This window comes from Phaethon lepturus, unplaced genomic scaffold (genome assembly GCF_000687285.1).
Source record: "Phaethon lepturus isolate BGI_N335 unplaced genomic scaffold, ASM68728v1 scaffold2681, whole genome shotgun sequence".
NCBI classification, from domain to species: Eukaryota; Metazoa; Chordata; class Aves; order Phaethontiformes; family Phaethontidae; genus Phaethon; species Phaethon lepturus.
Genome location: NW_010515345.1, coordinates 74,592 through 90,024, shown reverse-complemented (window position 1 = coordinate 90,024; position 15,433 = coordinate 74,592). Strand labels below are relative to the sequence as shown.

General features: G+C 46.1%; 1 protein-coding gene across 5 annotated transcripts in view; it reads left to right on the top strand.

The window, feature by feature from the left end:
* The window catches only part of GRIA1 (glutamate receptor, ionotropic, AMPA 1), a 124,697-nt gene that overhangs the window by 52,339 nt on the left and 56,925 nt on the right, over nt 1-15,433 (top strand). For 4 of the 5 annotated variants that reach the window (XM_010295716.1, XM_010295719.1, XM_010295715.1 and 1 more), the window contains exons 3-4: nt 8,877-9,116; nt 10,555-10,739. In XM_010295716.1, coding sequence (XP_010294018.1) covers nt 8,877-9,116; nt 10,555-10,739 — 425 coding nt within the window. The remainder of the gene's footprint in view (nt 1-8,876; nt 9,117-10,554; nt 10,740-15,433) is intronic. The other variant, XM_010295717.1, reaches the window with a different exon arrangement.

The following is a 15,433-nucleotide window of genomic DNA, read 5'->3' as shown; positions in this document are numbered from 1 at the left end:
TTGAAGACAAAATGCATTTCATCTGCAGTGAGCTCTTCTTTATGTGACCAATTTTCTTTCTGCTACTGCTTATCTTCCCCCCTCCTGCCTCTCACTCCCTTCTTTTTACTCTGATTTAATAATTCAGCTCTTATAGCCCAGAATTAAATGTTGTGCTGAACTAAGAGCAGTGTGCTAAGTACCATATTAACAGGCTGTGGTTTTGCTGTGCTTCTTTTCCTCCATTGTTCTTCATGCTCCCCAGCAGAAAGCTACACCGTGATACTGTACTTAGTTTACCTAGTATAGCACTATCTGCAAAAGGACCAATATAATACAAAAGGCCATGTAATAAAGCAGCAAAAGCAAAATTGGTTCAACCCACATCCCTCGCCTCCCTCGCTGTCACTTTTTCACTTGTAGTGATCTTGCTTTAATATTTATGACTCTGCTTCTGACATGGAGAGTTCAGTGAGGACGAATTTTTGGTTTTCTATTTCATTGTAGGAGGCTAGATGAGAGTAGGGAGAGCTGGTCTTCCAGAGCCCTGGGGCCCGTTGTAACATCCGTCTGCGGCTGGGGGCCCTACGAGGCATCGCCCCCTCCTTTAGGGGAGCTGCAGGGGAGCTCGAGGGGAGGGTTGTGAGCAGGAGATAGCAGCTGCTTTTGTAGAGCTTGTGCTGCTCCACGGCAGCCCAGCACAGCCAGCATCTTCAGCTTGCTTCTTTCTGGACACAGCGTAAAGCCAGACTGCCCAGCAGACTTGCTGAGAGCGTAAGACAAATCTGGCACGTGTATCAACATCAAACCGCTCAAAAGCCATGCAAGGCTCAAGAGCCACAGGTGGACCACCCCTGGGCTCCAGGAGCAGGAGGTGTACTTTTCATTAGCTAAATATGATGATTTTTAATGACATAATGTGCCATAAAAGGATCTCGGAAGGCTGTATCCCAACTGCGTTTGCTTGCCATGGTTTGACAGCTATCTGTAGCCCAGAAATAAGCTAGACTGGCATGTAGGAAAAGAGAATCTTTTCAAAAAGACTCCCATTTTAAAAATGAGACAAGGTGGAAAAGTCATATCCTCTAGTAGAGCTCAAAAATGCTGAATTTTTTCCAGGCACCAAAGGCTTTCTGCATGTCTTTTCTGTTTTAAAAAAGTTATGAAAGGAGGGAGTGCTGTGGAAAAGCTGTGACTCTGGTATGGAACACTGGAGAGATGAAGGCAGTAGACAGCAAGTACCTTACACAGCTTGAGAGCACGGCATCTGTGCTTCCAGCTCAGAATACAGTCTTGTTCTGAGTCTATATGACCATGGTGCAAGAGACAGTCTCTGACTCTGACTGGAACAGGTAGGGCTCAGAGAAAGGCAGTCACCTTCCTCCACCTCACAAAGCAAAGATCCCAGTCATGATTAGGTAACAAAGCTGAAACAGAGATGTCCCAGGACCCGTTTCCCCTTACACATAATCCGATCATTTAGCCCCTAGACCCTCATTAGTCACCCTGTCGCTATGTCGTGGTTTAACCCCAGCCAGCAGCTAAGCCCCACGCAGCCGCTCACGCACTCCCCCCATGGCGGGATGGGGGAGAATCAGAAGAGTAAAGTGAGGAAACTCGTGGGTAGAGATAAAGACAGTTTAATCGGTAAAGCAAAAGCCATGCACGCAAGCAAAGCAAAATAAGGAATTGATTCACCATTTCCCATCAGCAGCAGGTGCTCAACCATAACAAAAACATCTCTATATTATCTACACTGTTTTCAGCACAATCCAAAACATAGCCCCATACTAGCTACTACAAAGAAAATTGACTCTGTCCCAGCCAAAACCAGCACACCCTAATTCCAATCATACAATAATAACCCAATTCTAATCACAGAAGTAATGGGCTTTTGCGAAATCTGAATGCTGCTTGAGATGGGCATCATGTCCTTTCCAGTGGTGTCTCTGTTCTTTCAATGGGTTAGCCATCATTTGAAGGCTACCCAGAAAATACAGCTGTCAGCCGACATCTCATTTAAGGGGACAACTAAATCTGTGACTCCAGAAGTCCCAGCTCTCCTTTGGATTCTTGTCCAGGACCCGTTAAAAGATGCTGGTGATCTCAGTGTGTTTCATGTAGGGAATTTGTATCTAATTCCTATTAAAAGTGACACCACTGCTCAGAAATAGTTTAAGTATTGACTGGAAACCCTTTAATATATTTAATTCTGTATTTTATGTGTTTCAACAAAATGTTAGCAATCCCGAAGTAACAATATGTTTAAAAACAAGCAAAGCAAACAAGGAAAGCTTGTCAAACATCTTGTTATTCCTTCTTTCCTTTTGTCAACAAGATCAGTGACCCCATTAAGACCTTTGATATTTGGATTTTCTCTTCCGTTTTGTAGTCATACAGCATAAGAACTACATTCAAAGACTCTAGTAGCAAAAAAAAAAGAGGTTTCAAGATGTGAAGTACACAAGCGGAAGAGCTATGAATTTCAACGGGTCTCTGACAGAGAGGTTAAAGTCAACTTCCCATGGCCGTATCTTCTACCACCACGATTATAATTCAGAAGTGCACTTAAATGAGCGAGAGTCCATGTTGTTAATTTTTCTTGACAAAAGTGCCATTCTATTTCTGTTTCCTAAACTCAGCAGCGTGCAAGAAAAAAGTATCCCAAATCGAATTTATCTCAAGGGAAACTTGTCATTTGTCAGCCAGACAAACTAAGACTTATTTGTCAGGCAGGTAAACTTAACTAAAGAAATTGAAGCTATCAGCATAAACAGTTATGAGCAGCTCTTCAGTTATAGATTATTGTTTAAATATGAGGGAAGGAAAATAGATCTTAATGTAAAAATCAACACTACTTTCCAGCTTCCAAGATGGTTAGAGCAGCAGTGCAGGAAAATGATGGAAGACACACTTCTCTGTCTTTTATATATTTGAAAGAGAAACATACATTTCTTGTGATATCGCATCAGCCTGATTTGCAGTTGATAGAATATATGGGACATATATGCTGTCAGCTAAATACATGCATGGAGCAATGGGGGAGTGTAGAATCTGTTTGGCTTTCCCCCGCTAGAAAAATCTGTGGGAACATGCTGTCGTTGGGATGTGCTGAAGAGATGCGCTCTGGCACCTACGCCACACTGGAGAACTGTGAGGACAAACATTTGGGAGGAAAGCTGAGCTGATCCTAATTGAAGCAGACACTAGTGCTCTTTCACTGAAATTCCACCAGCTTCGCCAACCTGATGTCAGGTTCTCCATCACCGCGTAAGGGTCGCCTGCAGGCAGGGCACGCTAAAAATAAATTACGCATGCACATCCCTCCTCCTCTTTCCCACATGTGCACACATACGCACCAAGTGAGCAAAGAAAAGTATGTGGGAGCTACTCCTTGACACCACTGTTGTCAATGAGTATGTTTTGCTCCAAGTGAAGGTTTTGGTTCTGTGTCCCAGGAGGCTTGGGCAGATGAAGGAGGTGCCACACTGATATTGGGGCTGCAGGCATTGCAGGGCTAGCCTTTAATAACTTACAGAGGACAGCAGACTCAGGTGACTATTTTACTACCCTCAAGGTCTGGCCACACTCATCTTGCAATTTTTAAAAAGCATTTGTTAATTTGGTTTCTGGAGTAAGTGCTGTGTGTACTGGATTTGGTGGTTTCAAAGATTTCTTCTTACCTTGGAGCCTACATTTCCAAATTGCATTTCTGTTTCCCTGCCTGCTTGGGCTATGAAGAATAGTTTGCTCAAAATCCTCACAACACCTGCAGCTCAGCATTGTAGGAATGGCTTTCCTGGAGAGGGTGTGCTGTCTTCCCTCCTAGATGCATCTCCGATATGACATCCTCCAGGGTCGGGAAGGCCTCCGAGATCTGGCAGGGACCATCTGGGGTTTTTGTCTCCTTCTGCAACAGAGAACATGAGTTGTTTGTGGGGAACTCCTGGGGCTATTTTGTTTAATCAGTTTTTTTACTGCTCTTGTGGCTTTGGGTATTAGCACTCTCTCTGCTACTTCTGTTCTCTGACAGACGCATCCAGCAGTTGAGTCTCCCAACAGTCAACTAAACCATATTGTTGGCTCCCTCCAGGGGTATCTGGGTGAAACTTAATGGTCCACGATATACAAAAAGTCGGTAGAAATTATCTAATGTCCCTTTCTAGTCTTAAACTCAGTGAAATGGTGAAAATTCTGCTTCTAAAGGAAATGGCAGATGAGCAGTTGCTGCGATCTCCTACCAGGCTTCTTCTCCAGCTGTATCCACGGGGAGCAGTTCCCTTTTTGCAGTCCTGTTTGCAGATTCTCAGCAGAACTGCACCATTTTCACTGCTGGAGACCAAATCCTCATTCCCATCCTTCTGTGCAGCCCATTTGCCCTTCCTTCTCCCTCAACTGCTGAGACTGTTTCAGCCCCGCTTTGTGGTGACCGTTTCTGAGAGCAACTTTGTTTTCCCTTCTGCTTTTACCAAAATCCAAATGAGATACCTGTTATATCTGACATTGGCCTTTCACATGGATCAGATCAAACCTCCAGTTCCAAAATAACTCTGGCCCTCCTAAATGCAGAAATCAGTCTTGTGCAGCTGCTATCTCTGTGTCTGGTTGAGAGTTTTAGCCAAAAAAAAACTCTCCCAGGAATTTTTATAGGCTCAAAACATCTCTTTTGCTTTCTTCTTCTGCAGAGAAAATGTGCAATTTAAAGTTGTGGGCATGTATTTTTGTTTTTATGGGAAGCATTTGCAAAGGTGGACAGAGCTGCTTCTCTTCAGCTGCCAAGTAGGTGTCCTATCCTGCGTGTGCTTTCAATAAAATCAGTGTTTCCTCTCTCCAGTTTAAACTCTTTACCTTGAATATTTCCGTATGAAAAGAGAAACTTGAGGTAAATTGTAGGACTAGACTCTTAGACCCTGGGGATTTCAAGCATGAGCGAAGCATGCATGCTTTTTCCTCAACTGGATTCAAGAACACACCAGCCCCACAATGGTTACCTGTCCACGGGGGAGAGAGGAGACCTCCTCCTTCTTGCTCTACCTCATTGGTATTTTGATTTTTGCTGTATTAAATGTGTTTTAGAACAGTCTGAGGAGCTGTTGCCTCACCTGGCTGCAACAGGCGCTGCAAAGTTGTATCCAGAGAACAGACGGTTTTCGCTGGGTTGTCTTCCCAGCACGAGCAGGTGACAATCAAGTTAATGCCTCTGCTTTTACCTAATTTTGTTCATGGAATGGCACTGGGGAGCCCCAGTGAGAGATCCTATGCCTGGAGAAGGAGGGATATGAGATGTCCATGGTGCCTGGTGCAGTACACACTGGGAGTGTCCCAGCCAGAAGTCCCAACCTGATCAATTATACAAGACTGATCAGGGTGAATACGGCAGTACCTGCCGTATGGTGGTTATCAATGGCGTATGCCATGGTTATCAATCATTATGAACTGTATTTTCTGAGGGCTTGCTTAGAGAAAATCTGTTCTGTATTTAATTACAAATTCATTGTAAGCTAGTAGCATAGTTACAGCCCAGAATAAATGTTCTCTGTCCTTTCCCTTTGTGCAACCCAGAGGCCAAGGATAGCACACGCAAACTGTCAAAAACATCTGCATTTGCATCCAAGTAAACCCTCTTCACTCACGCTCACATCCTTGGCTACGCAAACATTTATCCTGTTGCATTTCACCCAGTTTTCCACCTGCAGGAATGAGCTTTGGAGGCCGAACTGTCCAAATTCAACTACTACAGCTAATTACCAGATTGACTGCATCTCTGGTGGGTTGATGGTTGGACTCGATGATCTTAAAGGTTTTTTCCAACCTTAATGATTCTGTGATTATCTTCTGTAGGAAAAGCCAGGCTGTGGCCATCTAGCTGTTACCAGGTAGTTGGCACATGGCTTTGCAAAGTGTGATGTTACCACCAGCCAATTGACCAGAAGAGCTCAACTTCTTGGACCTTCCATTCCAGCATGATCTTTATCCCTTTTATGTTTCTTTTTATAAAAAAAAAGTCTTTTCAGAAAAGCATCAGTCAGAGGCCAGTGACTGCTGAAGAAGCTTCCTCTCCACTAGAAAAACAAAAGAAGTTTAAAATATTTGCTTCCTTTAGTTAAGGTTCACAATTCTTAATAGTATGTTATTAGGAAATTGCAGAGGAATCAAATGAGAACACAATTGTTAATAAATTTGCTTCATAAAAAAATTAAAACAAATATAAAGAAATTCCAGCTATCTCTTAGTGTATTAAATAAATGACAAGTAACTTCTTTTTAGTTTTGCTGGGAAAATTAATTTGGAACATCTGTAATTTAAAATAGTCCTGAGATTTAATTTTGCAGCCACCACTTTTACATTATGCCAAGTTCAGTCCCAGAAAGGTGGCTGCAGTTCTCATTCTTTTCATTTTTCCAGATTAATTGACACAACAGTTTATCTTTTGTTCTTTGGGTGATAATCCTCAGCAGGTCTCTTTTTTTTTTTTTTCCATATTATCTGCCTGTCCATGGCTCCTCTTAGTCTGAAAGTACAAAGCGAGCCAGGATTCTTTCCGAACTTACTAATGATAAAAACTGTTCGTTTTCCCAGTCGTCTTTGGTGCAATCTGTTTCAAACGCTGGGATTGATGAGTGTCTCAGAACAGTGTAGGAGGGCTGCCTGAGCGTGACTGAGCCACAGAGTTAAAAAAAAAAAATTGTAAAAAGTAATAGATTCATTTCAAATATAAAATAAAATTCAAGGAAGCCATAGCTTGCCTAAACCAAACCAAAACAAGCCAGCTAAGTATATTGTCTGGATTATTAATTGTGCTGGATTGTTCAGCTGCCCCGAGAATGTCACTTTAATCGTTCAGTGAGTCTGAAGTCTGGGTCTCCAGAGATCATGTTCTGATCTCTTACATATGGTATGTTGCACTGTTCATTAGACCCACTGGTCCAGTCACATGGAAATGATGTTCAGACTATTTCTATCCATATCCGCTACTTTTCTTCCTGAATGTGTCAGTCTCATGATGAGGGCAGTGACTCCAGCTGGTACAGGCACAATCGCCGATTGCACAGAGAGACGCTGGCGTGGAAATAAAGAGAAGAGGATTTTATTTCCATCATGGTTCAGGCTTTGCGAGAAGTCCCTGCCCTGCAGAAATATGAATTCTCTTGGGGGAGGAGGGTGCTGAGGTGTGTGAGACCATAGACACTGAGTGGCAAAAAGAGGATGGGTGAACCTGGGGACAAACTGCTGTGCTGGGCTTTCCAAAACCTAGGCTCAGCTCCAAGAGGAAGGAAAAATTCTCACCAGAGTCATGAGATTCAGTTCTCAGCTCTCAACGCTCTGCTGTTTCAAAAAACTGGCTGCTTTGTTTTGGTGGTGTGATGGGAGCGAAGACTCGCTTTGCACAGTGGGAAGCCAGATTTCTTGCTCTCCCCTCTGAATATTTGATGCTGGCAGTAGAGAAGTGAGGAGCAAGGTAATCTCACCCAGGATGGCTGTAAGCCAGTCAGAGATGACTTCTGGTCCCCACTGGAGGGACGGAGCTTGGATGGAGCCCAGCTAAGGATGCAGCAACCTCATGTTTAGGAGCCTGTCTTCAGCCACGCATGCAGAAGGTTCGGTACTGGCAGCTACCAGCAGAAACCATGTCAAGGGATTCCCAAGCATTGCAGAGCGCTTGTCAGGGGACCCCAAAATGTCTCATCCAACTTCTCACCCTACGTTCTGTTGGGAGGGCCTGGCGAGTGATGTGTGAAGTGTTGAGTCAGTATAAATGTCACAGGCAAAGGTCTCAGAGTCAGAGTGACAACAGGAGGAGACACTAGTGCCAGGAGTTCTGTCACTGCCACCACCTCCGGCTTGGAGATTTATTGATGGTAACTTGGGCTGTGCCATAAACAGAGGTGATATTAAATGCGCCTGAGTGTCTCAGGGGCTGAGTTTTACAACCCAAAGTGTGAATCTCTCTGCCTCATTGAGATCGTGAGGCATTTTTCCAGCAGCTTTCACAACCTCTTTAAGTGCTCTGCCGAGAAGGGCTCTGACCCGAGAGAGCCCTCCCTGCGCAGCACAGCACCAGCTGCTGAGATCAGACCCAAATATCTGCCAGAGAACCTAGTGAGCACTCCTCATGGAGACCTCCTAGGCCACCACCACTACCTCACTGGGCCCACAGCCTCCCTCATCATGGCTTTGTGAGGAAACCAGAAATTGCCACGCAAGTGTCCTCAAGCACTAACACACCCCGGTGTCAGAGGCTCTGACATCAGTGCCAGCAGCTCATGCCCTGGGACAAACCGCCCTGTAGCTGTGCTATGACTGCATTGAACAGTGAAAAGTGAACCTTTGCTGAGATGCCCTCTCAGCGTGGTCTCAGCTTCTGAGGTCAAACCCATGGTTTCCTCCTGGAGTCATTGGCCACAAAGGGCTGTGCTGTCATGCAAATGCTTTCTTTCTGCTCCTTGAATGCATCTGGGACTGCAATAGCAAGCTGTAACTGCAGCCTTTCTCCCCCATAATAACATAGCTCCATGGGCCAGACAGCTGCCATCCCAAGGAGGCAGGGCTTAGTGAGACACCGTGCTTTTCTGCTGAGGGGTTCCCTTGTCCAGATAACGTATTTTATCCCAGAACCAGAAAAATCTTCAGCAGAACCTTGGGGATACTGACTTCACTCTTCTGTGTCACTTCTGCTTATCAAAGGTAAAGCAGGTCTGTGGAGATCAAGGGCAGAGCACCCCATGGCCACAAGCCCTGTTCTTCTCAGGTTGTGTTCACCAACCCACAAGCCTCAGGGAAAATGATCTATTCCAGAAAGCCTGCAGTTTATCTCAGGGAAAAAGTTTATTTTGATGACTTCCCTGAGAAACCTCTTTGTCCTTCTACCCTCATGACCTTTCTCTCTGCTCCTCCAGTCTGCTCACAGTTCTCCAAGGGTGTCTACGCCATCTTTGGATTTTACGAGAGGAGGACTGTCAACATGCTCACGTCTTTCTGCGGGGCACTCCACGTCTGCTTCATAACACCAAGCTTCCCTGTCGAAACGTCCAACCAGTTTGTTCTCCAGCTTCGCCCAGAGCTCCAGGATGCCCTCATCAATGTCATCGAGCACTACAGCTGGCAGAAGTTTGTGTACATTTATGATGCTGATCGGGGTAAGTCACAAGTACGTGGGAAGGGTTACCAGGCAATTAAACATAGTGGTCTAGATGGAGTCTTGGCCTCAAGGAGTCATCTTACTGTGGGTTACTGGAGGCTGAGAGCGTGGCTAAAGGAAGGGTCACCCTATGCCTTCCCCGTTCTCTATTCCTTTTCTAAATATTCGTTACTGCTGAGGTGAGCATTGATCTAGATGAAGCATTAGCCTGACCCAGTATGTCTGTGTTCATAAGGTCAGGTCTGAACCCCATCAACACAAGGGAAATATTTAATGTGCAGGTGGTTTGAATTTCAAATGGGGAAATTGTTTATATTCAATAGGCCCCATATTGAATAGGTCTGTCAAACTCAAGGCCACTGAGTCCTAAGGTTATAAAATGTGAACCAACAGCTGCTCAGGTCTCACCTGAGCCCACATCCAGTTGTGATACGTGTGTGTGTTTCTGGCAGGTAGCTTGGAAAACTCCAAGTTTCCTGTGTTAGTGCGTGTTAGTTGCCTATGTAAAATAACAAAAGCCTTTGTTGGGTTCTTGGAAGACATTATCTAACTTTTTAAACCATGAACAGGGCTGGTGAGCTCATTGCTCTTTGATTTGGTTTCCCCAGCTCTCAGATGCCTTTAAAGCTCCAGGTTTGGAGGCCAAGAGCAAAACAGAGTTGTGGAGGACAGTGCAGACGTAAGGGTGATTCACAGCTCTGTGCTGGAAGTTATCATTAGCCCTTGCAGGGACAGGATGACCTTAAGAGACAAGGAGAAGGTATAAAAGCATCCCACCCTGCTTTCTGTTGTTACAAGGCATGGGCACACCAAATATCCCAAAAGGACTGCAGTGGGCAGGGTTGTCTAGCAGGACTCCACAGTGGTGCTGGTTACGTGTATCTCCTCCGGAAGGCTGTGCATTTAATTTAGGCAAGTTCCTTCTAAAGATAATGAAGTTTTCTGATGAGATGCTGCCGAGAGAGACAGGGATGCTGAATATGATTGTGTGTTGTGATTGCTGAGGGTGTCCCTAATCCTAGGAGCATACAGCCTGAACAGATCAAAGATGAGAAGCGAACTATGGCCCAGAGAAATCAAGTGATTTGGGTAGTGACAGACAAGGAGACAGGGATTAGAGCTCTTATCTGAATCCCACAGCAGGGCCTGATCAACGAGACTGATCTGCCGATTACAAAGGAAAACTAGGCCTGGAATCAGCCTGTTTTCCAGTGCTAGGACAGAAAAAGCAGGAGTCGTCGGTTCTAGCCCAGCTGTGTTTGGGTGAGACGCTAGGCTATCAGCTGCTCTCTGTAGGTCTGCTGCACTCTCGCGATGCTGCGTGCAGCCCGGCTTGAGGCAGCTGTGCAGGCTGTCAGACGGATGGGAAGATGCCATTGCACTGCTAAAACCTGGTTCTCCCCCTGCTCTCCTCTTCCCCCCTCTTCCCATCATAGGGTTGTCAGTCCTACAGAAAGTGCTGGACACTGCAGCCGAGAAGAACTGGCAGGTGACAGCTGTCAACATCCTGACAACAACAGAAGAGGGCTACCGCGTGCTCTTTCAGGAGCTGGAGAAGAAGAAGGAAAGGCTGGTGGTGGTGGACTGTGAATCTGAGCGGCTGAACATCATCCTTAGCAAGGTTGTGCTGGTGTGGGTCTTCTGGGAGGGGTCTCTCATGTTGTTTCTCCTGGAGAATTTCTCCTCCCCATTCTTCTCTCATGCTGGAAGTCTCATGTCTCATTGTGGCTTTAATTGGATGTGGTGTGTGTGCATTGCAATGGGCTGCTGAGCTTGCAGGTATTTCTCCATGGTGTTATTGTGGCAACTGTAAAGCCACATAAACACTAGGAGCTCTCATGTGTCCATGCTGAGCGAGCTCTGCTGCTCCATGTTCCCTACTTGTTTGACTCCTCTGCTGAGCCCTTTACACCCCTTCCTCCCCGAGCTTGCTTTGTGCTCATTCCGCCAAGCAGCGTGCACAAGACGTCGCACTCCCTTATTCTGCTGAGCGTTTCTCTGGTTCTCCCACCTCCTGTGAGTTAGGGTGGGGGTGTGAATTGGCACTGCCAGATTCCTGGTCCTCCAGCTTCCATGTGCTGCACCAAATTCTCACAACCAGTGCCAGCAGGACAGAGATGGAGAAGCTTTACAGTACATCCACAGTGTCCTCGGGAGCACTGTCTCCAGATCATGCTAGACCTCCCCATCCTCCCAAGGCATCCAGGCTGTAGCAGGATCAGATGTTTCCAGCTCCTCTCATGCCTTGCAGTGGGAGAGGCACGTTCATTCACAGCCATCTCCTGGCTGTTTTGTCAGCTCACAGCCACCAGGCAGATGGGATATGCAACAGAGGACTCAGCCCCTAGGTTGTGTGCCCTGCCCTACTCATCCTCAAACTAGACAGGTCGCCCAGTAGTGCAGACCCAAATTTTCCCCATCCTCTTTCCTCCACGCCTCCTTTAATGCTTTCCCTAAGCCCCGAATATGGACTTCTGTGGACAGGAGACTAATGCAAGGCCACGGACAGGTCCCAGGCCAGGCTTGTGCCCCCTCAACTCCAGCCACGATACCTTTCCCTCTCACCCAAGGCCAAGGCCTTCCCCACCACTGGGACTCCTGACCCACGCGGCTTAGCAAGGGCCCTGCAGTGCCACGCGGCCGGGGCGCCGACTCCCGCTGTCGTACTCCTCATAACCAGCTCACTCTTACCTCGTGCTTCGCACGTCGCCTTGTCTAAGCTACCTGTCGTCTCCTGTCTCACACTTCAGCTGCTCGCTGTCGGGGGCAAGGACTGCCATTTCACAGCTGCACGGCTCGGCGGCGAGCACAATCCGTCCTTGCTGGATGTCTCTGGGTGCTACTCTCTTATGTACCGTAACAAAGCAGGTAGCAGGTTTTAACCTCAAAGTAAAGGCCACGCTCATGAAGGAGAGACCAGATTATTCTGGAGGGTAAAGTCTTCTCTCTGACCATGGAGTAGTTGCAGGTGAGCAAAATTTTTGACAGGACCTAGGCAGTGAATCCTCCTTTTCTGCAGACTATCCTATGAGGTATATCAGATTTCTAGGGTTAATGATGTTTTAAGCCTGGTTTGTCTAACAGAAAGTTAAGTTCTGTAGTCAAATATTATCTAGTTTTTCTAATATGGGCAGGAAAGTAAGTCTTTCTTTCAAACTTCTTCACATAACTGGAGCAAGAGTTAAATGTAGATATAAGTAAAGTTATTTGTAAGAACACTAAAAATCCAGATCTTGTGATTATTTGTTTTGCAGTGCTGTAAAAAAACACCCATTCCCAGGTGAAAGAGGGACAATGTTATGTTTTCCTCCATTAAAGACAGAGCAATTCCAACAGAAGTCTGTGCCTTGGAGGTAACGCTCCTGTTAGGAATATTGCTGTGAATAACTTTTTCAGACCTGTGTAGTCCATTTTCTTCCTCGTCTGAATTCTTGTTTGGAGCCCGCAGGGATTTCTGAGAGCAGAGGTAGGTATCCCACTGGAAGCAGGGGATGCCAGCTCTTTCACAACATGCGGATGACCGGAGGGAGTCAAAGATAGCGTTCGGCTCATTAGCACGTGAAATTCAGCTGGGACTTAAACTCGGGCTGGCAGCCGGTCTCTCGGCTCACCGCACCAGCAACCTCTGCGTGGATGTCACCGCTCTGTTTGCCCGGGCTCTCTGAGCGTCTGAGGGGTTCAAAGAGCTGCCTCAGCCTCTCCGGAACATTTTAATGCATTTTTCTTCTTGCCTGACAAGCCTGTCTCTGTCTTTCAGTGGCTGTGGGTTTGTGCTCCCTGGTGAACAGCGGAGCTGGAGATGGCTGTTTAGCATCAGTCCCTCACACGTACGCGCTGGTGCTTGCACATACTTTTAATTTCTTCTCCCCACTCCGTACACATAGCACAAATAGCCACCGCTGACTCCAGCAAGGCGGTCCTCGCGTTCTGGAGACTGCCGCCATAGAGGAGCCAGTGCTCAGTGTTAACGATACGTGGGAAAATGACCTGATTTCTTTCTCAGAGATTTCTTTGTGTCATGTCTCAAGGGCATGATTTATCTTTGCCGAGGTAACTGTCGTTTATGAGCCAGGCCTTGGTTCAGGGCAGGATATCCACGGGGCTGCACTGTGTAGCCTTAATGGGATAAGTAAGCGGTGCGTTGTATTCCATCAAAGCCCTGTATTGTTTCTTCCTTGTCTCTCATTAAAATGAATAACTGGAATTTCTCCTTTGCTACTGTTTCGCTCTGAGAGGATTTCTCTCTAATAGATGTCAAACTGGCCCATTAAGAAGTGGGTAATGAAACCTAGGTGGCCCAAGTGAGCTATCAGCATGCAGCCCAGCACAGCCTCTCACCACATTCAGGCTAAGTGATAAATGCTATTATAACCTCAGCTTGCTACCGCCGCCCGGACACATTAGGACTGAGCAAGCATTTTAAAATAAATTAAGATCACAAATAACTGTGTAAAACACAGGAAGCAAGCCTCATAATTCAGGTGGATGGTCTCCAAGATTAACAGCTCAGGGAAAGCTGGATGGCAGCCCTCTCCGGTTCATCGACTCTGACACCTAATAAAATAACAAAGGGAGACTTTGGGCAGAAGGAGCCAATGCCAGCTATTGTTGACACTGGATAAATGGGGAATTGGATCGTAATTTTTAGACACCCCAGTGCCCTGGAGATGCTCCTTCCTCCCACAAGGTCTGGGACTTACTGCAAAGGTCGGTCTCAGTTGATGAATGGAAAGGGACAAGTTGGGTCTAGTTTTGCTTCTCAGATCTGGCAAGATCTGGAAGATACTCAGAAAACTACCCATAATAAGAATAGATATATCTTTATAGCCTTAGGTATATAGAGTTTTTTTCTGAGGGCTCCAGACTGCTCAGTAGAAGCCATTCTGAGGGATCCTGTGCGGAGAACCAGAGGGCAGTGCAGCTGGCGGAGCTGATGTTAGTTGTGTAAGAAACCGCTACTAAATGAAGCCTTCATTGGACTTAATTGCCACCCCCACGTTAATGCTGGGAACCAGATGAGTTTTAATGTGCATACAAGAGCACTTCATCAGAGAAAGGCTAAGGCAGATGAACCAGTTGCACAGAGCAAGTGTCAGCTCGTTTATAATCCATTTGGAAATCCCTAAATGGCTGCTCGTGATTATCTGGGAGTGCTGTCCCATGGGGAAGATCCGTCTGTGCATGCCCTCATCTGATGCTTCTCAAACACCTGCTACCAGCCTGGTATCAGAGAGGAGTCCTGGGTAGACCGATCTCTGGTCAAATCCAACACAGCAGTCTTTTTATTGTCATTCTGGCTCTGAGGATCTGTCTGGCCTCGCTACTGTTCGTGCAGATTTTGCCTGAGTGCTGGCAATGCAGGCAGCAATTCAGAATCAATTCATATGACAATGGAAATAAGAGGTGGTGTTGCCAGCAAAGAAACCTTACGGAAACAGCACAATTCTCTCAGAAACTGGCAATTCTCGTGTTTTTACAGGTTCTGAGGGCATGTTGGTTTGGGCTCTTTTTTTCTACTGTTGTCTTTCTCTACGTGGATTGGCTCAAATGCAGATGGTAACTGGCTCTAGTAACCTGGTAAGAATTTAACAGTGCTGCTGGAAATCAATGGGGAGGAATTTCAGTGGAGATATGGAATCAGCAAGAATAATGTGATCTTTTTTTTAAAATCAAAGGAGACAGAGGCAATTAGGGACCATCTGATCAATTACTGTCCCCCATAATCACAGGCAAGCCTGCAACAGGCGGGGCCTTTCTACCTAGAAAAGGGAAACTTTTCCAGCTAACGCAGAAACTTTCAAAAGTTACAGAACCATAAGCAGGATCTGATAAAAGACATCAAAAACCTAATTCTGCAGGCATCAGGGAGAAAGGAGTAAGTGGCAAAGAGCATATATTGGGACACTGAATATAAAGATACAAGTAATACCAATGAACATGCAAGGGGAATCCTCTGTGGCTTGCCCAGGCAGCTTTGCTCTGGAGATGTGGTTTGAAGCTACCCCGACGCACTGAAGGGGAAAGGTTGCCCTATAGCCTAAACCTCCTGACGTCTCGCCCAGGTAGGTGTCTCGGCAGGGACTCTGGCTCGGAGGATGTGCAAAATAGCTCTCTAGTCTTGCTTGATTTTTCAGCTGCGTTCACAGGACAAATGGACTCTTTGTTCCTTTAGTGTCTGAAATATAAATCTTGTTTGATCTTTAAAAAAACCAACACTGTTTCATTTTTCTCTCATGAGCCCGTAGGAGACAGGTTGGTTTAGGTAGTTTACTCTCCCTGCCTGTGGAATCTGCTTGTGGATCCTGTCCTGCCTAA